The 26,487-nt window shown below is 44.5% G+C and overlaps 1 protein-coding gene across 1 annotated transcript in view; it reads left to right on the forward strand.

Moving 5' to 3' along the window:
• The window catches only part of RAB15 (RAB15, member RAS oncogene family), a 768,359-nt gene that overhangs the window by 490,558 nt on the left and 251,314 nt on the right, over positions 1-26,487 (forward strand). The window contains exon 2 of the mRNA XM_044074140.1: positions 653-713. Within this exon, the coding sequence (XP_043930075.1) occupies positions 653-713 (61 nt within the window). The remainder of the gene's footprint in view (positions 1-652; positions 714-26,487) is intronic.

A 26,487-nucleotide genomic window follows, 5' to 3' on the forward strand; every position in this document is an offset into this window, starting at 1 on the left:
ACTTGTATGTATATTCACCATTCATAAGTGCTCAAATACTGTTACACCTGAACATGTGCACCCACTGGCTAATCACAAAGGTCTGCATTGTGGAAGCCAAGGTTAGATGCTCATGCAGTCTTTGGGGCAGTGCAGGGATGTAAGAGAGGTGGTTCTCACCTTCTGGGCAAAGCTATCCATCATCAGTGATGAAAAGTGGGAGAGGTACAGGGGAAATTGTTAGTTGGAACATATTGCTTCATTGTGCATCCCATTGTGTTATGCATGCAATGATATGGGAAAACAAGGCTACAGGCAAAGTCCCTTAGCCTTTCTACTGCCGAAGATGAACGCATTCAACTTTTTCTATTAAAACTATAGATGTTCCTTGGTCTGCTCAGTTTTTTTTGTTATTATAAGTTCTTTAGCCTAGTAAGTAAGTTTATTACAAGGCTAGTAGCTCTGTAGTATGTTTTACAGATGTCTTTTTATAAATGCTTGTCTCACATATGAAATTAAAGATGGGTAATGCTGTGAATGAAATTGTCTTGACAGTCAGCTTTTGGGGTTTTTATTATTTTGTGCAGTTGTAAAATGCATATTGCATACTAGTACAGTTTTAAAAAGACTATCTTGAATATAATATTTATGTGTGCCTTTTGTCTAACCCTAGGTGTGGACTTTAAAATGAAGACAATTGAAGTAGATGGCATCAAAGTAAGAATACAGATTTGGTGAGTGCAAAAAAGAGTTTTGGGATTATCTCTCTTCTCTGTTTTGGACAGCTGTTCTTATGCTTCAGTTTTAACATCCAATCAGTTGCTGTATGTGTCCGTCTGCAGAGTTATCTATTTTTCTGTCTGCTTTCCTCTCTATTTGCTATCAATCTCTCTCTCTGTCAACCTAGCTGTCTGTCTATCTATATATCCATCTGTCTGTCTATCCATCCATCCATCGATGTATCTGTGTATATGTTTGCCTCATAGGTTTATACTAAGCTAATGACCACCAGGGTTTCTATATGCAAAACTTGGTTAGGTATATGCCAAAGGGGGCATTGTACTCGGTGATGGGTCTGATAAGGGCTGAGTAGAATGGTACTTTTACTTCCTTGGACCTGGATGCCATAACCTTGCTTATGGGTTGGGAAACATAGAATGATTTTCTTACTCTCTTTGCTACATGTTGATCGAAGGTCAGATTACTGTCTACATATGTTCTCATATCCCGAACTATTGGGTCAATTCTTAAGGGTGTTTTATTGATGGAGTAATTAACTTGGGTGGACAGTTTTCCAAAGGGCACTATAACACATTTCTTTGTGTTGAGTTTTAATCTGTGACTTTGTCACCAGTCATTTGTTTGTATTAGACCCCCTTGTAGGATGCCGGTGTCATAGGGGGATTTTACAATCATCTGCAAACTTGGTGAGCTAGAGGCCTTTGACATTAGCCTTGTCTTCCAAGAAGTAGTTATCAAACAGGACCAGACCCAAGATGTGGTCCTGGGTTACTATACTGGTGACCAGTCTCCTGGGGAAGGTGGTCTCACCAATCCTGACTTCTTGGGTCCTTTCTGTGAGCCATCCAGCAATCCAGTGAGCTATTTAGGATTTATGCCTAATTCTGAGTTTGTAAATAATACCTATCCCTAGTTTGAGACTTTGTCAATGATATCTGTATGGGGTATTGTATTGAATGCCTTGGTCAGGTCAAAGTAGGTGGTATGCACTGATGTTCTTCGCGTTTCACTGTTGCACTCATCACACTTGGGTTATCCGCCTGCAGGTAGCCCTCAGTCAGCCTGAGTACCAGAGACTTAGTATTTCTGCGTCAGTTGCTGTTGCTCTAGGACTGACGTCAGATCGCAGAGATATATAAACAGGCAGCCGACGCTATTACATCAGTCTTTCTTGCTGAGGAGCCCAAAGCAGTTCACATGAGTGCCGGTCGGCTTCTACCTGAGTTTTCATTTCTAAACTGAATCATCCTGAAGTCTTCTAAAGCTAAGTACCTCGTTGGAGATCCTTTTTTCTTGCTCTAACTGATGTCAGAAAAAGTTAACAATTGTCTCTCCTTTGGAAAGCAAGTACCACACCGAGATTTCCATTCTTACTGCATCACCTGTTTAGGCCCAGACCACGAGGTACCTCACTGTCAGTTTTGTGCTTTGTTCAACACCCAAACTATTCGCTCTCGATCTCCATATTCCGAAATGGCTTTGGTAAGCCATCTGACTACTGATCTTCTGAAAAAACGTAAGAATAAAGAAAGAGACAGACCGCACAGGTCCAAAACTGCCAACGACACTTCCGTTAAGCTAGTCACCATTTCACTGGTACTCAGTGAGGCGCTTTCACAGCCCCTGATGCCTGCTTTGATGGATTCGCATTCGGAGTCCGGTATGCCGCAAGACTCTTCTTTGAGTACGGAACCTGTGGATGTCTCTACCTTGGATGGGTCCGGAGCAGCTGTGCAGGTACCAGCTTCTGAGGAAGTCCTTTGCACTACCGATTCTTGACACAAACCGACGACTTTTCCCATCTTCAGTTCTGCCTAAAACTACTGAGTTTCTAATGCCAAGAGTACAAGCTATACCTTAAAAACAGACGACCCAAACTCAAGCACCTGTTTCCTTGCCACAACATCAAATGCTTAAAATGGCAGAAGACCTGACTATGCTGATTAGGGGAAGCCAGCCTTTTCCTGCTAAGAGAAAAAGAGCAGCTTTAACAGACCAAGAGTCTGATGACTCTGAGGATGTTCATCGTGTCACACTGCTGCAGTCATCACACTTGGGTTATCTGCCGTCAGGCAGTCCCGCAGTTGGCTCGAGTTCCAAAGTCTTGGTCTGGCGTCGGATGCTGTTGCTTCTTCCCTGACGTCAGTTCGACAGGGGTATAAAAGAGGCAGCCAACGCCATTTTCTTCAGTCTTTCTTGCCGTGCAGTGCCCGAAGCAGAAGCAGTTCGCAAGTGCCTGAGATTTTCAAATCGAATTTCAGACCGAAGTCTTCAATAAAGCTAAGTACCCCATTGGGGAACCTTTTCTTGCCTCAGTCTGATGTCAGAAAAAGTTAATAATTGCATTTCTTGTGGGAAGCAAATACCTCATAAGGATTTTCATTCTTATTGTATCCCTTGCCTAGGCCCAGATCACGACGTCACAGGTTGTCGGTTTTGTGTTAGGTTTAACAAACGAACTATTAAACGTCGGTTTGATTTCGCCCGACATTATTTTGGTAGAAAATTTAATTATACCATGCCGTCGGAGCAACCGACGACTGGGATGCATAAAAAGCACAAAGATAAGGATAGGCAGCCAAGACCCAAACCAGACACTGAGGCCTCTGCTATGCCAGTCGCCGGTTCTCCGGTTTTCAGTGAGGTGCCTACGCAGCCCCTGATGACTGCTGATTTAGAACTCCAGCCTGCATCCGACTCCCAAGCGGAGATTGCAGGTCCTCCAGAGCCTTTATCTTTAGGCCCTTCCGACTCCATGGCTGATAGGGATTCCAGTGCAGTTGAAAGCCAATCAGTTGCTGAAGGTGTCTTCAGACCGACTACACTTACTATTAAATCCTTTGCAAAACTGAAAACTCCATTAAAAGTAAGGAAGCCTGTACAGCAGTCTCCAATGCAAGGCCCCATGCCTAAGAAACAGATGCTTAAGATGGCCGAAGACTTAATTACCCTAATCAGGGGTTCCCATCCCCCACCTGACAAAAGGCCTAGACAGGAGGAGGACTACGCTTTCTCTGACCAGGTTTCCATTACCTCAGATTCTTCTGAGGAACAGGAGTACTCTTTTCCCCCTTATGAAGACTGTGATGCTGAAGAGTCTATTCCTTCAGCATCTCCCCCAGAAGACTACTCTTTTGGGGAAACTTTACATACCATGAGGGAACATTTCCACTGGGAAGGCCAGGATTACTCTGATTCTAAGAAAAGACTCCGAGAGTTCCTCTTACTACCCCAGCACAGACCCCTTGCTATTCCACCTGTGTTAGACATTATGGATGATGTTTATTCAGAATCTAGCCTTAACCCAGATTCATTACCTCCTGCACCAGCCAAACCAGACAGATACTACAGAGTCCCTGACTCACATAAATTCCTATATAAAAGCCCTGTTGCTGACCCAGAAAACATTTCCAAGGGTTCCAAAGGGGTTAAGGCCTCTATTGCTAAAAATCCTGTACCGTCTGAAAGGGATTCTAGAGCACTAGACAGATGGGGAAAGAAAGTATATACCTCAGCTACTCTAGCTATGAGGGCCTTAAATTGCCAGTTTCACTAGGGTTGCCACCTTCCTTCACGGCTAAAAAAAGCAAAGCAAGCGCCTCCCAGCAGCGTCACCAGTAACCCACCCCCCAACCCCCTCTCCCGCCAACATACCTCCTTTTTGTGTGACACCACGCATCACTCAAACGCCTCTTTTTTCGCTTTTTCGTTTCCGCCGCCTGCTACTATGCTTTTCTTTTAAAAAGCAAAGTAAAAAAAAATCAACCGAAAGTCCGATAGTCTGTTTCTTTTTGAAACAGAATACCGGAGGGAGTACAGTATTCGGACAATATTGAGAATCAGTTTGATTTGATGATGATAAAAAAAAAAAGGAAAAAAAGCGCCCAAGTTTCACATGCTGAAATATCAACAATATTTGATGTCTCAGTTAAAACAAAAAATGAGCACTCATACAGAGCAGCCTGATTTCAAGGAAATGCAAGATTTGTTGCATGCAGCAGAACAAGTGGGAAAACATACTTTGCAATGTGGATTTGATTCATTGGAAGCTTCTTGCAGAGCAGCTGTAACAGGGTCTGTCATTCGTAGGCATACTTGGTTAAAAGAACAAACTTTACCTGATCATGTTAAAGCAAAGTTATTGGATGCACCCTTACAGCAGGATGTTTTGTTTGGTGTGAAAGCAGAAGAGGTTTTAAAGAAAATGGAGGATAAGGCAAAATCTATGCAGATGGCCAAGGATTTTTTACAGGTCCAACCCCCTCGTTTCAGCAGAAATTGGCCAACCAAAAACAGGTCCTTTCCAACTTCTGAGAGACCTCAGAGGGGCAAATACAGACGCCCAAGGGGCAGAGGTCAGCCACAAGGCTCTTACAAGCCACGACAATGGGGTGCCACAACCCAGAAAGGAGGAGAAGACAGGTCTCAAACTATCAGAAGACAATCACAATGACTTACCCCTCAGACTGCCAAGCAAATCACTCTTGGCAGCTCCCTTGGGAGGAAAACTTGCACTTTTTGCAGACAATTGGCACATCATCACAAAAGACAAATGGGTCCTAAATATTGTAACTCAAGGATACAGGTTCCACTTTCACACTTTACCAAGGATAAAAGGAATGCCAAACCTGCCATCAAATCAACGGGCAGAGGCTCAAAGACAAATTACAGCACTCATGGACATGAGAGCCATTCAACAGGTTCCTACACAGGAGCAAGGACAAGGATTTTACTCAAGACTCTTTCTGGTTCCCGGAAAGGACAAAGCCTGGAGACCCATTCTGGACCTTTCAATTCTAAACACATACCTGGAAGTACCCAAATTCAAGATGCTCACACTACAGCAACTTCCCATGCTGGGCAAGAAGGCTTGGCTAGTAACGTTGGACCTCAAGGAGGCGTACCTGCATGTCCCTATCAGACAAAATTGCAGAAGATACCTCCGATTTATAGCAGGTACAACTCATTACCAGTTCTCTGCACTGCCCTTTGGCTTATCTACTGCGCCCAGGGTCTTCACAAAATGCCTGGCACCAGTAATTGCATACTGCAGGCAAAGAGGAATCCAAATATATCCATACCTGGACGATTGCCTTATTCAAGCAGACAGCAAGGACATTCTTTTAAAACATCTGGCGTTTGTAAAAAACCTACTAAGTTGCCTAGGGTACACAGTAAATGAAAAGAAGTCAAAACTAATGCCCTCACAAGACATAATATTCCTGGGTGCCAGCTTAAATACAACGGCCCAGATGGTTTATCTTACACCAGACAAGCAAGGACAACTGACTCAATACTTCAAAATGATGGCAACAAAGACCCAACTCCCTGCAAGAAAAATTCTGCAGGCCTTGGGATTCATGGCATCTTGCACACTGCTAATACCATATGCCAAACTGCATATAAGGAAATTACAATGGTACCTGAAAAGCGTATGGACTCAACACAGCCACAGCTTGGAAACAATAATACCACTAATTCCCTGCCTTCAACAGGAGTTTCTATGGTGGGCTCAGGCATGTCACCTCAACAAGGGTCAGCCTTTCACCTTGCCCACAGCCAGGCAAACAATGACAACAGATGCATCGGATTACGCCTGGGGTGCACACATGGCAGGACAGTGTATTCAGAGCAAATGGTCTGCAGATCAAATGCATCTCCACATCAATCAAAAAGAGATGCTAGCTGTACAAAATGCCCTAACAGCTTTCAAGGACCTCCTACATCCAGGACAACGTCTAATAAAGATGGACAACACCACAGTGATGTGGTACATAAACAAACAAGGGGGCACACATTCCTACCCCCTATGCAGGCAAGCAATGACCTTGTGGAACACAGCACTGACCTACCAAGTTCAACTACAAGCACAATTCCTGCCAGGAAAGAAAAATTCATTGGCAGACAAACTAATCAGAAATATCATGGATCCTCACGAGTGGAAACTAGACCCACAAGTATTCACAATGATAACTCAAAAATGGGGGAGCCCAGAAAAAAGATCTGTTTGCCTCCCCCCAAAACTGCCAACTGCGAAAGTTTTGCACAAGGACATACCACACTCTAGCTTGGAAGGTGGACGCCCTCTCATTCAGTTGGAAAAAAACTAAAAGTGTATGCCTTTCCTCCACTGCCTCTTCTGACAAAGGTGCTGCTAAAAGCCAGATTAGAGAGGCCACAAATGATACTCATTGCTCCAGACTGGCCACGCCAACACTGGTATCCATTATTAAGGAACATGGCTCAAGGCCCACCATGGATTTTACCTCAAATTCCTCACCTGCTGACTCAGCAAAACAATCAGATTCTACACAGACAGCTCAAGAATTTAAATCTGGCTGCATGGCAGATTATCTAAACCAGTCAGCACTTCTCTCTACAGCTGTTATGGATGTCATTCTGGAGGCCAGGAGACCCAGCAGCAGGAAAACCTACTCAGACAAATGGAAAAGATTCTGCACCTGGAACCAGGCTAAAGGCCAAAATCCTCTTGTCCCAAATATTCCTCAGATTCTGCAATATTTAACTGAGATGTTGCACAAAGGCCTTTCCTTTTCATCTATTAAGATCCACGCTTCAGCTATTTCAGCTCATTACAACACGGATCTTCCTATTTTTTCACATCCATTGTTAAGACAGTACCTCAGAGGGGCTAAGAACATAAGACCGCCCCGAAGAGCACCAACACCAACTTGGGACCTCAATTTTGTTTTGGAAAAACTTACACTACCGCCCTTCGAGCCAGCTTTTTCAGCTGATTTACAGTTTTTATCATGGAAAACTGCCCTGCTGCTAGCAATAACTTCAGCACGAAAAGTCTCAGAGCTACAGGCCCTAATGGCAGTGGAGCCTTTCATCATTTTTCATCAAGACAGAGTCTCTTTACAAACTAACCCTTCCTTTATGCCAAAGGTATCATCCATGTGGCTCTAAACCAAACCATTCATTTACCCACCTTTTATCCAAACCCCCAGAATAAAGGGGAAAGGCTCCTACACTCTTTGGACATTCACAGACAATTACGTTTCTACTTGGATAAAACAAAGGTTTTCAGAAAATCTGATCAGCTCTTTGTATCCTGTGCTGCAGGATCTCAAGGAAAGCCTATATCAAAACAGACCATTTCAAAATGGATAGGACATTGTATCCATTTCTGCTACACACACCATGGGAAACCTGTACCTGGTAACATTAGGCCTCATTCCACCAGGGCTACAGCAACATCAGCAGCCTTCCTCAGAGGGGTACCAACCAAGGATATTTTGGAAGCTGCAACTTGGAGTTCAGTGCACACCTTCACCAAGCACTACCACTTACCTCTATACTCAAAAAACAGAGCTGGCTTTACCACTGCAGTTTTGCAGGGCTTACTAGCTTCTCCAAACCCTGTTTAGTACCAAATGCCCAGCCTTAGCTTTGGGATTCAACCCAAGTGTGATGACTGCAGCAGTGTAACACGATGAACATAGTACAGTTTTGTACCTACCATAAATGTAGATGTTCGAGTGTTCACACTGCTGCAGTCCAGGTTACCCTCCCACCTTCCCCTCTTTTTACCTGGGTTTTATCTATAGCTCCCTGTTTATACAATTTCTAAGATGTATTTCTATATGGTGTATTTGCTTACAGCTGTAGCTATTGTTTTCTACTTATGTAATTTACTTAGGATTATGTATTGCCTTCCTATTTGGGGGCACCTGACATATGGGGCAAGAAAAACTGAAGAAAATGGCGTCGGTTGCCTCTTTTATACCCCTGTCACACTGACGTCAGGGAAGAAGCGACAACAACCGACACCGGACCAAGACTTTGGAACTCGGGCCGACTGTGGGACCGCCTGACAGCAGATAACCCAAGTGTGTCGACTGCAGCAGTGTGAACACTCGAACATCTACATTTATGATAGGTACAAAACTGTACTTTTCTGAATATGAAGACATGCTTTTATCTGCTTATGAGGATTCAGATACAGAGGAATCCATTCCCTCTGCTTCCCCTCCAGAGGATTTTTCCTTTGGTGAAACCCTACATACTTTAAGAGAACATTTCCACTGGGAATACCAAGACTAACCTCAGTCCAAAAAGAGACTCAGAGAATTTCTAGATTTGCCACAACATAGACCTTTAGCAATACCTCCAGTTCTGGATGTTGTGGATGATGTTTTTATGGAATCCAGTCTAATTCCTGATACTTTACCCCTTGCTCCAAGAAAACCAGACAGGTACTACAGAATCCCTGACTCTGACAAATTTCTTTTCAAAATCCTACTGTTGATCCAGAGGTCAGTCCCAGGAGCCTAAAGGTATAAAAGCAACTACAGCTAAGAATCCCACCCCTTCGGACAGGGATTCCAGAGCTTTAGACAGATGGGGTAAAAAAGTATACACCTCTGCATTGAATTGCCAGTTTCACATGCTGAAATAACAGCAACATATTATGGAACTTATTAAGAAAAAATTAGCTACCTTTACAGACTGTGCAGAAAATAAAGAATTACAAGAGCTTATGCATTCTGCAAGCCAAGTCAGCAAGCATACTTTGCAATGTGGTTTTGAAGCCCTAGAAGCATCTTGCAGGGCAGCAGTCACTAGTTCTGTACTGAGAAGACATGCTTGGCTTAAGGAGCAGACATTGCCAGACCATGTCAAATCAAAATTACTAGATACTCCTTTGAATAAGGACAATCTGTTTGGCACCAAAGCAGAAGAGGTTCTAAAAAAGATGGAAGAAAAAGTTTAAATCTATGCAGACGGTCAAAGATTTCTTGCAAGTGCAGCCTCCTAAATTCAGTAGGCATTGCCCCTTGAAACATTGGTCCTTTCCAGCCCTCTCAAGGTTATCTCAAACTAGATCCAGGGGAAACAGACCCCCCCCCCCAGACGCCAGTCTCAGGGTATGCGGAGATCTAAGCAATGGAGTGCCTCCACTTCAAAAACAGGGAGTGCTAAGCCACCCCCTTAAAGAAAGGATTCACAATGACTTCTCTATTCCTCTCTTCACCTCTGCCCAACTGCTTGTGCCCCTAGGAGGAAAACTTGCCCATCATGCAAAAAACTGGACCTCCATCACCAAAAACCGATGGGTCCTCAACATTGCATTCCACGGGTACAAATTTTACTTCCACTCACTGCCAACCCCAAAAGGGTTCCCAGACATTCCTCCAGGCCAGTGGGCAGAGGCACAAAACCAAATTCTATCCCTGCTCTCCATAAGGGCAATTCAGACTGTTCCAGCAGAACAGATAGGTCAAGGGTTCTATTCCAGACTTTTCCTGGTACCCAGAAAAGAGGGCACTTGGTGCCCAATCCTAGATCTTTTCACTCTAAACACCTTCCTGTTGGTACCAAAATTCAAAATGCTCACCCTTCCTATGCTGTCTAAAGATGCCTGGTTAGCCACCCTAGACCTAAAAGAAGCCTATCTGCACATCCCTATCAGGGACTATGTTTCAGGGCAGGATCTCTGCATTATCAGTTCTCTGCACTTCCCTTTGACTTATCCACTGCTCCCAGAGTATTCACAAAATGCTTGGCTCCAGCCATTGCTTATTGCAGACAGTGAAAAATTCAAATTTACTCATACTTGGATGATTGCCTGATTCAGGCAGACAGTCAGGAACAGCTGTTGCAACACCAAAGATTTGTAAAGAACCTTCTAACCACCCTGAGGTACACTATCAATGAAAAAAAAATCAAAACTAGTCCCCAGTCAAAAGATTGTATTCCTGGGAGCAAGCTTGGACACAGCATCCCAGATGGCATTCCTTACTCCAGAAAAACAAGCCTATCTGACAAGCTACTTCGCTCAAATGGCCACCAGAATCCAGCTATCCGCAAGGGAAATCCTGCAGGCCCTAGGGTTTGTGGTCTCTTGCATCCTACTAATTCCATATGCCAGGCTGCATATGAGGAAACTTCAGTGGTACTTAAAAAGTCTTTGGTGCCAACATTCCCAGGACCTGGAAACCATCATACCTATCATACTTTCTTTGGTGGGCAGCAGCATGCAACCACAACAAGGGACTTCCCTTTACTCAACCCCTCGCCGCCCAGACCCTAACCACAGACGCATCAGACTGTGCATGGGGGGGCACATCTGGATGACAAGTGCATTCAGGGCCTCTGGAGCCCAAGTCAATCTCATCTGCACATCAACCAAAAAGAGATGCTAGCTGTTCAGCATGCTCTGACAGCTTTCAGGTCCATACTCTCACCAGGACCCTTGCTGATAAAAACAGACAACACCACAGTTATGTGGTACATCAACAAGCAGGGGGGAACACACTCTTACCCACTCTGCAGGCTAGCCATGGCCCTGTGGAATATGGCCTTGGACATGCAGATTCATCTGCAAGCTCAATTCCTGCCAGTCAAACAAAACTATCTGGCAGACAACTTAAGCAAAAATCTCCTAGACCCACATGAGTGGCAATTAGACCCCAGCACCTTCAGTATTCTAACCCAGAAATGGGGGACCCCAGAGGTGGACCTCTTTGCCTCCTCCTGCAATCACCAGCTCAGCAAATTCTGCTCCAGGACACCTCACAGCAGGGCCTGGAAAGTGGATTCCCTATCCTTCCAGTGAGAAAACCTCTCAATTTATGCATTCCCCCTTTGCCTCTTCTCTCAAGAATATTACTCAAAATAAGACAGGACAACCCAAGAGCAATCCTGATTGCCCCAGACTGGCCAAGCCAGCACTGGTACCCACTACTGTGCAGCCTGTCACCGGTGCCACCCTGGCACCTACCCCAGATCCCAACCCTCCTCAATCAGCAGGGGGACAGATCTTGCATCCTCAACTGCAAACCATGAATCTTGCAGCCTGGCTTATTCCTTAAATTCCCCCCCCCCCCCCCCAGTGACCAGCCTAAGCAAGCAGGTACTGGATGTCATTCTTGAAGCCAGATGACCCAGTACAAGGAAATCTTATGCTGATAAGTGGAAAAGGTATTGTTCCTGGATTCAGTCTAAAGGAGAGGACACAGCACTGCCCTCCTTATCTCCAATCCTGGATTACCTAGCAGATCTACTCCACAGAGGCCTATCCTTCTCCTCCATTACGATCCATGCCTCTCATTACAAGACTGAACCACCTCTTTTCTCTCACCCTCATATCAAACAGTTCCTGAGGGGGGCAAACAACTTGAGGCCACCAAGGAGAGCACCCACCCCTGCTTGGGACATTAACTTTGAACTGGAAAAGCTCATGCTACCCCACTTTGAGCCTGCAGCGGAAGCAGAGTTAAAATTCCTCTCTTGGAAAACAGCCATGCTTCTGGCCATCACTTCAGCTAGAAGAGTGTCTGAGCTGCAAGCACTTATGGCTGTGGAACCCTTCATTATTTTCCATGCTGACAGGGTTTCCCTCAGGACTAACCCTTCCTTTATGCCTAAAGTGGTGTCCAGTGTGTCTTTCAACCAATCTGTTCATTTGCCAACCTTCTTTCCTAATCCACAAAATAAAGGGGAAAGGATCCTGCACTCCTTGGATGTGCACAGACAGCTCAGATTCTACCTTGATAGGACTAAGCCCTTCAGAAAATCTGACCAGTTACTACTCAGCTTTGTACCAAGGGCAGAGGGCAAGGCCATTTCAAAACAAACAATCTCCAAATGGATAGCGCACTGCATCCATTTCTGCTACAAGCACCATGGAAAACCAACCCCTCAGGGGGTCAGAACACATTCCACTAGGGCAACTTCTACAGCATTCCTCAGGGGAGTCCCTACCAGGGACATCATGGAAGCTGCTACCTGGAGTTCTGTACACACCTTCACCAAGCATTACCACCTGCCTATCTTTTCCAAATCCAGGGCGGGTTTTGCAACAGCAGTCCTGCAGGGCATACTAGCCAGCCCCAACTCTTCTTGACTGCCTCCACCCTTTCTTCAGCTTTGGGAATTAACCCAAGTGTGATGACTGCAACAGTGAAACACGAAAAACAGTACAGTTCTGTACACTTACCATAAATGTAGATGTTCAAGTGTATTCACTGTTGCAGTCCTGGTTCCCCCTCCCTCCATCCCCCTTGTCTCTCTCTCTCTCTCCTCACTATGTCTATTACTCACCCCTTCAGGGGTATTGGTATTTACTTTTTACTGGTGGTGTTTTTCCCACCATAACTTAGCTCCCTATTGGGGGCTCCTGACATTTGGGGCAAGAAAAACTGATGTAAAGGCACTGGCTGCCTGTTTATATACCCCTGACGATCTGACATTAGTCCTGGAGCAACAGCAACAGATGCAGAAATACTAAGTCTCTGGTATTTGGGCCGACTGAGGGCTACCTGCAAGCAGATAACCCAAGTGTGATGACTGCAACAGTGAATACACTCGAACATCAACATTTATGGTAAGTGTACACAACTGTACTTTTTCTCATCATCCATAACCTTGGTGACCATCTTAAATAAGTCTACCAGAATAAGTAGGCAAGGCCTTCCCTTAACAAAGCCAAACGGGGATGGGTCCAGTGTCTTAAGGTTCCAATGTCCTTGCCGATCATTTCCAAGATAATGTTTTCCATGGCTTTGCATATTAGACATGTCAGACTGATGTGTCTGTAGTTATAGGGGGTTGGTTGATGTTCTACCTTTAAGAACAGGGATGGCCATTGCTGCCATCCAGTCACCTTGTATGTAAAATATTTTGAGGCAGTAGATGAAGAGTGCCTCAAGCAGTCTTACTTGTCTGCCTGTCTATCTCTTTCTTTCTTTGCATTTGATAAACAGGTAAGTGAGTTGCCTTTCATCCAAGACTCTGCCAAGAAGCAGATACAAAACATAACTGGACAAAGATAACAGAAGGTTACAAAAGGTCAGCTTCATAAAAAAATAGCAGACAAGTTGAAGTCATTTAAGATTTCTACATATTAAGTAATGTAGACTGTATGATAATAGTTAAGCATATAATGGCAGACGAGGTGAACCTAAACCATACAGGCCAGTATTCATAGACAATCAGTGCACTGTGCTGCCAAAAATAGAGTGAAGAAGAGTGTGTAGGGAGGAGTCAATTCAGAGAAGAAACAAGTAATAGGTTCATAGGTTCATACTAGGCTATCTGCCCTAGGGCATTTATAAGCCCCAGGTCCCTAATTACTTCTTCTGTACTTAATGGATTACCACCTATGTGGTAATTTGTGGGCACTTTGTTTTTGCCAAAGGGGATGACTATACACTTTTTGGCATTTAGCTTGAGGCCATGGCTCTGGTACCAGTTGTTTCTATGAGGCCCTTTTGGAGGATGCTTGTGTCGGCTGGAGAGCCGATTATGGCGCCCAGTTTGCAGTCATCTGTGAACTTGGTCAGCCACAGTCCTTCCGTGTTAGCCTGTACCTCCGAGAAATATATACCGAACAAGAGAGGTCCCAGGACTGAGCCTTGTGGGACGCCACTTGTAACTGGTTTGGAGTCCGACATGGCTCCAGCAATTCTAACCATGTGGGTTCTGTCCTTGAGCCAGTTTGCAACCCATCTAGTGACATAGGGGTTTATATTTAAGCTGATGAGCTTATCTATAATGCCCGAGTGGGGTATTGTATCGAAGGCTTTTGTGAGGTCCAGGTAGGCTCTGTGGACCACCTTCCCCTCGTCAATGGCCTTGGTGACTGCTTCAAAGAAATCAACCAGGTTTAAGAGGCAGTATCTGCCCTTAACAAAGCCAAACTGGGTAGAATCCAGTGTCTGTAGGTCCCCAATATCTTTATTTATGAGGTCCATGATGATCCTTTCCATAGCTTTGCAGACCAAGCTAGTCAGGCTTATGGGGCAATAGTTTCCAGGATCCGTTGAGGCACCACCTTTGTGGAGAGGGACCACTGTTGCTGTACGCCACTCTTTGGGTACATATCCTGTAGTAAGGCTGAGATTGAACAGTAGTTTTATGTTTGGGTTTAGCTCTTCTTGGAGTTCATGTAGGACGCAGCCCTTGACACCGTCTGGTCCCTTTGATGCTGTGTTTTTTGCTTTGGAGAGGGCGGCTTCTTACCTGAGCATCTCAGATGTCAGGGGGGGCAGCCCTCTGCTGGGATAGATATTTGCCCTTTTGGTGGGGGGGGGGGGGTTTGCACTGAACCTGTCAGCTAGGATGTTGGCAATGTCTGTGGGTTCGGTGTATTTTTTGTCATTTTGGACTAATTCTGAGCATATCTGGGAATTTCCACCCAGGTTCCTAACATAACTAAAGAAAGCCTTGTGATTATCCTTAGTATCCTGTGCAATTTTTCTCTTGAAGCTGGCCGTAGTTTTTTGCTAATACTGATCAGAGATGCCTTCCTTTTTGGGATTTTGCTCTATCATGTAGTAGCTTCTTCCTTCTATTGTATAGTTTGTTTATGGCTGGGGTCCACCAGACAGGACGTCTGCCTTTGGAGGATTGGGTCTTGGTTTTATTTGGGATTGCATGATCCATGCATTCCTGAAGGTGTTCATAGAATGCGTTTATAAAGGATTCTGCAGTCTGGGCCATATTTTCCACAGGCCCGGGGACTTTGAAGGATTCCACCTCAGTTTTGAGGAGTGTGAAATTTGCTTTAGAAAGTTTTTCACTGTGGTTTTCTGGGCAGGGGGTGGGGTCGGGATGTGAATATCCAGTGAGATTAGTTTATGGTCTGATCTTACCAGTGAGGGATACACTTCTGGTCTGGAGCATAGAGTCCCCATGTTGGTGATGATCAGGTCCAGTATGTTTTCCCCTCTTGTGGGAGTGGTAACAAGTTGTTCCATAGCATTTGAGTTTATAAATTCTAGGAATCTTTGGGCTAGGGTGTTGGAGCTAGAGTAATGCTCCCAGTCTATGTTTGGGTAGTGAGACTGCAACTAGTCCTGTAACTAGCCTAGTCCAGATACAGATTTGCTATATCCAGGACTGTATGTAAGCTTCTGAGCCCGCCAAGCCTGTCTGTGTTGGAGGGAAGCCTGCTAGCTTATCAGTGGGTCTGGTAAGCACTAAGCAACCTAAGGAGTGGTTTCTGGCCCAGAAATTGTTGTTATTGGCCATTTGGGCAGTTTTTCCATCTCTCTCAACTTATTGATTTAAAAGCCCACATTTGCACTTGTCCCCCCCCCCCTTCCTGTAACTAGTCTAGTCCAGATACAGATTTGCTATATCCAGGACTGTTTCTAAGCTCCTGAGGCCCCCAAGCCTTTGTGTGTTGGAGGGAAGCCTTCTCGCTTTTCAGTGGGAGTGGTAAGCACTAGGCACTAGGTAACCTATCTACCACATAAGGAGTGGTTTCTGGCCCAGAAATTGTAGTTATTGGCCATTTGGGCAGTTTTTCCATCTCTCTCAACTTTCTGATTTAAAAGCCCACATTTGCACTTATTTCCCCCCTTTCCTGTAACTAGTTTAGTCCAGATGCAGATTTGCTGCATCCAGGACTGTTTGTAAGCTCCTGAGCCCCCCAAGCCTTTCTGTGTTGGATGGAAGCCTGCTAGCTTATTAGTGGGAGTGGTAAGCACTAGGTAACCTATCTACTACATAAGAAATGGTTTCTGGCCCAGATATTGTAATTATTGGCTGTTTGGGCAATTTTTCCATCTCTCTCAACTTTCTGATTTTAAAAGCCTGCATTTGCACTTGTCTCTTTCCTGTAACTAGTCTAGTTCAGATACAGATTCTTAGTTTTAGCACTTGAATTTGCTTATTCGTGCTCAGCACTTGTTCAGAACTTGTTGTAAGCACTAAATAAGCTACAAATTACTACAGCACTCAACCTTCCTCATTACCTTGAGGAAAAAAAGTTTTGGTACTTACTTTCCTTACTTGCTTAGATAAAAACAGCTAGTGTACTCACTTTTCTTAATTGTCTAGAGGAAAATAGTTTTTTATTCAGGCATGTCTACGGGTCAGCTCCCAGTGTTCTCTCCTGTCTATCTGATGAATCTGGACATCGTGGGGCAATGTAGCAATTGCCTCATGTACACAGACATCCCTCTCCTCCTACCACCCAACACTACAACCTGTGAAAGATGCACTTATATAGCCAAACTGGAGGTAAAGCTCTCTCCAACCAAGACTGAACTTGACAGTCAGGAGAAGGTAAACACTTGCACCACACTCAACACATAGTCTCATTAAACCTGCACCACCAAAATCCATACAGAGAAACACAAAAACATTCACAGAGGCTCTCAATAATAATTTGCTCAAGCAACAGAGACCTCCAAAGCAGAAACGCAAGCAACCTCCACCCCCCCAACACAACCCAAATGACACATAGCCCACAGACTCAGTGTGCCACTCAACCACAGCCCATAAGGCAAAACAACGTACCAACACACTAGTCATAGGTGACTCTATAGTGAGGCACACTGATGTCCCACTCACCAGGCTAAACAAGGAGAAGGTTGCTGTTGGCTGCCTGTTGGGTGCCAGGAACCACCACATAACCTACGCACTCATGTCACTCCACAACAAGTACAAATATGACTCTGTCATTGTCTATGTTGGTGTGAATGACCTGAGATGTACCGCCCTGGACTACATGAAAAGAGACATGGAAGAACTCTCTAATCTTGTAGCCCAGGCAGGTGTGACTCTAGCCCAGAGTAGCATCCTGCCATTGCCCAGAATGATACCTCAGTACAAGGACCAAATGATCGACTTCAACAATTGGCTAAGCTTCTGTTGTCATTCTAAGGGGATCCAGTATCTGTCTGCCTGGAATGACTTGGTTGACAGACCACGATGCTTTGCCAGAGATGGCCTGCACCTGTCACCCCTGGGATTCCAGATACTGGCTAAGGCTCTTGCTGTCCATATAATGACTTTTTTAAGCATGATTCAAATGACAAATTCACCACCATAACAGGAACAGGCAAGCAAAAACTGAGGGTAATGCTACTTAATGCTAGAAGTCTAAGTCTCAAAATGCACTCCCTCAAGGGACTCCTTAAAATGGAGAACATTGATGTCTGTGCAGTGATTGAGACCTGGTTCAAGGCTCCAGAGAGCACCCCTGCATTATCAGGCTATAACTCATACCACACTTTTCGGCCATCTGGAATGGAATACCAAAGGCAGAGGTGTGTCCATATTCATTAAGGATATCCACACCTCCAGGCTAGTTGCTCAGCATAATGCATCCGAGGTTATCCAAGTGCAACTAACTGGGCAAAACTGCAATCCAAATTATAGCTTGCTACAGATCCCCCACCATACCCAAGGATTCCCAGTTCTCTTTTTGTGATATATTGGAAAATGTTAGGGTTCAACCAAACACCCTAATAATGGGTGATTTCAACTACTTCACCTTTAACTGGGAAAACTACTCATGTATCAACTCCTTTACTCAACGCTTTCTGGAATTCATAAATTTCAATGGCCTGGATCAACTTATCCACACCCCCAGCAGGGGCAACAATATCCTAGACCTAGTCATTACCAACATGAGTGGCCGGTGTTCCACACCTGAAGTAAACTCCTCATTGGTCAGATCTGTCCATAACCTAATCACCCTAGATATCCACATCCTGCCCCCACCCCCATTAAGGAAATCATGGTAAAAATTTTCTCCAAAGCCAACTTCATACTCCTTAAGTCAGAAGTGGCGAACTTCATGACACCCATGCAAATGGACAATACAGTTACGACTGCTGAATCCTACACAAATGCACTCTATAAGCACTTGCATGGATCGTTGTCAGAAAAATATGTATTAGTGTATATATTAGTAATATGCTTTGTGCATTTAAGGCTTGAAAAGGGTTAACACATTTACTCTATTTCACACTGCATAAAATCTGTGCAAATTGCAGAAGCTTTCTAACCTTGTATTGTCATGAAATATGCGCAGCTATAATCTTTGCTTATGCTTTGGAAATTTACAGGGAAGCAGATATTTTCTGCTTGTGTCAGGAAAATAATGAATAGATGTAACATTTGTATTAATGTTATGAGACTTAGACAAGGAGTTCCGCTTGTGCTGTGAAAAAATACACAGCTGCAGAAGCTATAGATAATCAGAACAAAGACTGCTTGAAAATATGAACTGCAATCAGCATTTGCTTGTGCCTAAGTTAAAAAAGTACCTTAAAATGTAACACGTATTAAAACTACACAATAAAAGCTTGTAACGGGCTAGAGCCCACCAAGGCCAGGTTGTTTTTTTCAAAATATTTTTCATAAATCCAGTCATGTCAGCAGAAAATCTGAGTAACATCTGCTGTAGAACAATACTGAAAGTTGTGTTTGATTACGTCAACCATAGAAGGCAATGTCTTGTAGAACAGTATAAGAATAGCATACTTCCTGTTAGTAGTTAGGCGAAATCCTGTATTTGCATGTTTTTGTCTCCTTGCAGCAAGTTATTAAATGTGCCTTATCTGAACCTTACGTGTATTGGTCTTTGAAGTTTTTTCCTTTGACAATCGTCCTATCCCAAACAGAACCAAGATGCTATCCTCCAAAAAAGGGAAGCCAATCTAGTGGTCCCCTGCCATAAACAAAGTCTACAACAGAAGGAAGAAACTATTGCAAAAAAGAGTAAAATCCCATAAGTGGAGGAGCCCCCTGGTCAGCCAGTATAAGAAGTTGAGACCTCTTATAAGAGCCTTCAAAGCTAGCTAAGGAAACAAAATCCCCACTGATTCTAAGGAGAACCACAAAGCATTCTATAGCTATGTCAAGAATTTCAATGGCAACACCCAGATCTGCTCTGAGTTGCATCACAATGGCATGAAAATTACAGAACCAACTGATATTGCCAACATTCTGGCAGATAGGTTCAGTACTAACTTTACCCCCCTCTCACCCCCTAAAGGGCCTATATCTATATGCAGGTAAAAGGTGCACTCTCTAAAGCCAAAAACACAGCATCCATGGGACTGGACAACATCCCAGGCTACGTTTTACACAAACTTCAGAATGAACTAGCTCCCCACCTAAGCACCATGTTCAGTCATAGCCTCACGTCAGACGTTATGCCAACTGAATGGTGCACAGCAACAGTTCTCCCACTCCGCAAAGGGGGAGCCATCACTGATCCCGGGAACTATCGCCCTATTAGCCTGATGAGCCTGGTCTGTAAGGCCATGGAATGTATCATCATGGAACTCATAAACAAAGGCATTGGTAACCTCCAAACTCTAGACGCCACCCAGTTTGGGTTTGTGAAAGGCAGATCATGCCTCCTGAACCTGATCAACTTCTTTGAGGCAGTCACCAAAGGCAAATACAAGGGTAAGATGTTTCACACAGCCTATCTTGACCTCGCCGAGGCTTTCAGCACCATCCCCATTCTAGAATTATAGCTAAACTCACTAAACTAGGTATAAATCCCTATGTCACAATATGGGTTGCCAACTGGCTCACTGACAGAACCCACAATGTAAAAGTTGCAGACTCCAAATCTGACTTCAAACCAGTGACAAGTGGAGTCCTACAGGGTTTAGTCCTTGGACCTCTCCTATTTGGTATCTACTTCTCTGAAGTACAGGCTAACGCAGAAGGCCTTTGGCTAATGAAGTTTGCATATGACTGCAAACTAGGAGCCATAGTCGAGTCCCCAAATGATGTGGACATCCTACACAAGGGCCTTACTGAGACAGATGCCTGGTGTCAGAGCCTTGGCCTCAAGCTCAATGCCAAAACGTGCATTGTCATCCCCTTTGGTAAAAACTTTGTACCCATGAACTACCACATAGGCAGCAATCTACCTAATGCTGAATGTGTAATAAGAGACCTTGGGACCCAGGTGGACAGTAGTCTCTCCTTTGATAATCGCATCGCCACAGTAGTGAGGAAATCCTTCTACGTAGCACACCTCATCACAAAAGGGTTCTCATCCAGGAAAAAAGAGGTCATTGTTCCCCTCTACAATACACTCATTAGACCCATTATAGAGTACAATACCCCTTTTGAAATGTACCTCACAAGACATCTGCAACAGCTGGAAAGGTCACAGAAGTACCTCACAAAGAGGATTACTGGCCTGAAATAGATGCCCTTCACTGACCGTCTCAAAACACTCCAGCTTTACTCTGTAGCATTTCGCCTACTCTGAGGTGATCTCTGCCTAACATATAAAACTATGTCAAACCCAGAGCTGTTGGACATGCTACACCTAAAGAAATCCCAATCCCTCCAAGCTACATGCTCTAGGGACCTAAACCTTGTCACCACAATAAACAGGACATGCTGGAGGGATAGATTCCTGTCCCAGAGACTTCCCATACTCTGGAACAAGCTACCCATCTATGTCAAGCAAAGTTCCTCATTAGCACTCTTCAAGAAAAATCTTGATGAGTCGATGGGAAATAGGCAATACACCCCAGGGATTATTTCTGTGGCTCTGCTCAACAGGGGCACAGGAAAATAACTTTCTTGGGTGGCGTAAGCCAGGGACATTGTTGGCTAGGCTTATTTAGGCCCTTGGGCTGATAGCCTAGTTCCTACCTATGAACCTATGCATTGGGGATCTAGAGGGTGGTATGCAGAATATGTAAATGCATAATGGTATGGAAATGAGGTTACAGATGCAAATGAAGCACAATGACTATACAAATGATAACATTTAAAGTAGGCATACCAGACTGTGGTGATCTCCTATTCTGAATGCCAGGAACTGCTGTTGTACATGATGCTAGAATGTTTGTTATACCAGCAATATAATAATAGTACATGTTAGTGACCATTCTCAGAGCCAGTGCCCTTGATGTGGCATGCCTTGGCCCTTCCCTTCAACTCACCTGTATTATCAGCACCTAAGTTGCCGACAAGCAAATCATGAACTGTTTCCTCTTAAATAGGAATACCATATGTAAGTTTGTTGAATTCTATCACTCACATATGGAATAATGGACTGTTTCCATTTAAATAAGAATACCATGTATGAGTTATTGAATTTTATCATTGGCATATGGAATCAAGCGGGATTTGTGGGTGACCCATCCCAGTGGACAGTAAGGTTTGTGAAGCCTTAATCATCCTAGCTACATGGACCACTCATGACTAACGAGGGACTCCAGAGGTGTAGCTAGCTAATACTGCACCTGGTGCTGTCCCTTGACCTGGCACCCAACCTCCTAAAAAAAGAAAAACTCTTTTCTACTTTTAAACTGTATCAAGTACTTGCTAAAGTTTATACCACACACACAGAGCACTGCAGTGCTCAGTTATGACCGCAGATGTAATACTGGCATTTTAATGCAAGTATGCACAGAAGAGTGATGGGTTTGGCCACCCCCCCCAATGCTTTGTACCCAGGACAGCTGCCCCCTTTGCCCCACCCTAGCTACACTGCTGGGGCACAGGTGAATTTCACATGCATCAGCCTTGTGTATCCTACAGTAGATAATTGACATTATACTGCAGCAAATGTAGGTGCTTATATGATTTCCAAGGACTGCAGAGGAAAGAACCCCCCCACTATGTGGATGTTCTACAAACACAACCTTGCTTGTTTCCTTGAGGTCCTTGGAGCCAGTGGCTGCATTGCCATCAAGACCCTACCTGTCTACAGTGTGCCAGGTGCATCGACTGAAGGGGCTTCCTCTCCATCAGTTGCCAGCATGTGTGCAATGCCTTGGGTATAGCCTATACTGTTTCCTTTTGTCTCTCAGGCTGTTTGCATGATACTGTAATGTAACATACATCTGACCTGTACCAATGTTTCAGGCAGGCTGACTTTCCACAGGTTGTCTACTTGAAAGTTGCACACATAGCTGGGTACCGAGTCCACTATATACAGTTACTATGCAATCAGGTAATAGACCACACATAACGGTGTCACCCTTGTGTGTTGCAAGGGATATTAGATATGTTTTGGAATAATGAATGATGGCGCCCATTCTCAACCCTCAGAGCATGGCAGAGATGTTGAAAAATGGAGTTTGTGTCTTTGGTCATCCTAGGGATGCTGTCTCTGCTTAGATCCATCCAGTGGAGCAGTTCAGCATTCAACTGAGACCGGGAGCTACATATTTTTTGTGTGCACCATTTTACATTTGTGAGGAAATAGCTACTGCAGCAGTGAAACATCCCAGTAGGTCCCACCATGCTGGCAGGAGCAGCAGACAAGGAGTTTGCAGCTGAACAGAGGAGGAACAGGCAGCAATCAGATCCTCTGCAAGGCAGAGGCAGGCACAAAATATCATGACTGTCTTGCAAAGAGATGGTGTCTCCTCCAAAAGTATGGGCACTGACATGGACAATTTAGAGTAAAATGAAGCATGCACTGAAATACAGTTCATGTACTAGCCACACTATGCTTGAGACATTAACTTGCCCACACTGGTAGAGAGCAGTTATCATAGTTTCTACATTGGCAGACCACAGTCAGAGGTTGCATTAACACTATCGTATAGGTACAGGTCAACAGAAGTGGATGCTGTGGCCATGCAGTCTGGCAGAAAGTTGTGGGGAGCTGGGTATCCCATCCTCCACTGGCAGGGTGGAGCTGCTATATCATACATTTTGGAGATATCTATGGTAAACTGGAGTCTTGCAGCTTGATGCAGTCTTTGGCAGGGATGATGTTGAATTATGTGGGCATGCATGTGCACTATGATGGAGTGCCTCATGGGACAATAGTGGTTGTGTGCCTTCATTGACCAGTATGACGGTTATGAGTAGGTGTGGTGCTCTATCTGCCCATGGGAGATTTTGATGGTGTAGAACTATAGCAGTGATAGTATATAGCCTGTTGATGTGTACTGGGTGTTGATCCTGAGGAGCGTCAGTAACCATATGCTTGAGACTGGTCATAAGCAGCCTTGTGGGCCTGTGTGGCCATAGCCCTCAGTGATGCTGTCTCAGGAATGGTCTGTATCATCTGAGTATTCCCAGCCTGTGACTAGCCATCTCACATCTCACATCTGAAACTTCCACAGCCATGGACATCATGACCATTAGAGACAGACTTGCCTCATGGAAGCACAAGTGTCGGGCGTGTTATTTGCCAATGACCTGAGCAGCACTGTATGTCCCTGTCTTCATTGTCACTGTCAGTGTACAAGCACTGGATGCCATTCACAAGCCTAGTAGGGGTTACATGGCATCCTGCAGGCCATGCAGAATATTCATAATCTTCACAGCAGTAGCTGTGCGTTCCAGTATTACTGACCTGCACATCCACTGATTAATGCCAGGTGTTATCTCCTGATCATGGACTGTCCTGGAGTTATGTGAATTTCACAGTCCACCATGCCTCTCCCCTGTACAGTGTATGTGCATGTCAGAAACAGTATGCCTCATGCCATCTGGGTTGGGGTCTCTTGTGTAGCTTGGGTGTGGCTCAGAGTTACAGGATGTCCACCAATCACTGGTGTGACAGGGACTTTTGCTTGTTCCTGAACATGCTTCTAGTATTTGGGGGCTGTGTATAAGCCCTTCAGTCTTACTGTTTGCTGACAGTGCTATTGTACAGTTTGATGACACAGTAGCACTGTCAGCAAACACTAACACTGAAGGGCTACTGTGTCATCAAACTGTGCAATGCTACTGTGCTACTGTGTCATCAAACCGTGCAATGTTTGCTGATAGTGCTACTGTGTCATCAAACCGTGCAGTGTTTGCATTGCCTTTATACTAATATTGGGTATGTGCTGTCCCATTTTACTGGACTTTCCATCAGATAATTGAGCAGACCGCCTCCCCAAGGCAGGCATACTGATGATGATGATGATATAACCGAATCTGTGAATACCATATAGATACCTACATACCATGTTTTGCAGGGCACTGCAGCTGCTGACCAGAGGTACCTGGGCGAAAGTTATGCAGAAGCCTCTTGTAGAATAAGTCCTACCTCACATACAGTACTCTGTTCAATGGGGCAATATAATGGCTAATACTAACCCAGTTCATCCTCTGTAGACAGTCATACAGTCATCATCTGTCCAACTCATCCAGGCCACCACGGGGGTATCAGAGTCCACTGCCTGTCCACAGACAGGGACAGCAGAGACTGCTCCAATTCTGTGAGCTTCTTCAGTGTTGATGGTCCACTTCCTCTGGTGGACAAGTCCTTCACAATTTCCATTGCCTTGTTTTTAGTAAGCAATATCATATTGGTTACCTGTTATGGGCTCCCACAAACAGCATGGACGTTCTGCATTACTCCCTGACACATTTGCTCCCCAGAAGACTTGTCTGCATTACCTTTGACCAAATATGCCTGCCATTTATGCAGAGAGTTTATAGCAATACTTCTGTCTCCTGGATGGTGATCTTTTCCAGTACTTACTACTCTCACGTGCCCTTGGCAAGACATATACGCACGTGGGTTACATATGTTGGTCAAATTGAGTGCATGACAGTGTGTGGACAACACATATGACTGTGTGCTACCCCCCCCCCAAATCTATAAAATGCCCACTTACCATCTCATGTTGTGCTGTCACATTTACCCAATTTTCTGTACAAGCTGTAGCTACAGACATGCTATTTTGACACTATTGCCCTATATCACTGTTTTGCAACCATGTATTACAGATTACACCTTCTCCCCTCCTCTGCAATATACATTATCACATCTCATCCAAGTTACAAGGACTATTGTGTTGAGTGTGGCTCATTCTGCCCTTTGCTTGCATTGCCATCGGTGTGCCTCCCACTCACAGCTTGATGTGACAGTGGCTTGGTATTACGGTGTCTTTCCACGTCTACATGCATCAGTTTCTCTATGTCCTTGTTGTTGCCATCCACTATGTGTGGTCCAGTAGAGTGCAGGGCTGTAATACCAGGTGTTTTTTCTTCCTTCAGTATGCCACTTTCAAAGCTCAGTGTCCCCGTGCAGTAAACTCCTGATTCTGCAGTTGCTTGAATTAACACAGTCTCTTCCAAAATGGCAATGCTGCTTTATATTGCACTAATTCAGGCCTGATAACCCAGTGGTTATGTTAATAAGAGAATTTATTGCAAGTGTCTGTAAAGTGCATCCTTAATGTTTTGCAGTACCATCACTAAGTGGCACTACTCTGCTTGCCCTTGCCTTTCCCAGGGCTGTCCACTATATACATGTGCACACCTTCTGTGAAGGCTGCAGCAGCACAGGTCTGCACTACAGAGCCTTTTTGTATTGCATCATTGCTGCACTGAGATGCATGTCACATGATGTCTAAATGTGCATCCAGCCACACCGGGCTACCATTTTACAGCATGAGCAAAAGTGTCTAAGTGAGCATGGCTGTTTTGGTTGCTGAGAACAGCAGGGCTTCTCTGTGGTGCCTGAAGGGGAACAAGATGTTCTTATTCTTCCTCCACAGAGAATTTCAGGATGGCTCTTTGTGCAGGGTTGATGCCTGCCATGTGTTTGCCAGGACAGTGAATGGTGCCACAGGCATCACCCATTCTGCTGAGTAGCACAAGTATCACAAAAGAGACCTGCAGCAGCAGTGGCAGCGTCATCGCCATGATGTGTGTAGCCAGTGAGAAGTAAAGGGTAGGATAGGAAATGTCCAACAAAGTTTTACTGTAGCATCTTATTTTCCTTAGAAAAAAATGGAGAATTCCTTCACTGAAGATGCACTGCCCGCAAAAGTCCAGCAAAAGTATCAGTCAAAAGGCAATACACCACGAGGCTGAAAACACGGTTGTAATTTAATAAGACAAATGCAATAAAATCCAAGAAACATGAACGCTTTCAGGTCCAGGCCCTTCATCAGATAACATACAACTAAAAACAGTCCATTTTTAAAGTACATAACAACCAAGCAAGTTCTAGTATTTTACCTTACTTTTTCTTAGAGCTGGTTTTAAAGGTATAACCCCATTTAAACCAGGGGTTCTGTCTGCCAAGAGTTCAGTAATCCATTTCATTTC

The sequence above is a fragment of the Protopterus annectens genome, chromosome 6.part0, assembly GCF_019279795.1.
Source record: "Protopterus annectens isolate FY-2018-M chromosome 6.part0, PAN1.0, whole genome shotgun sequence".
Lineage (NCBI taxonomy): Eukaryota > Metazoa > Chordata > Ceratodontiformes > Protopteridae > Protopterus > Protopterus annectens.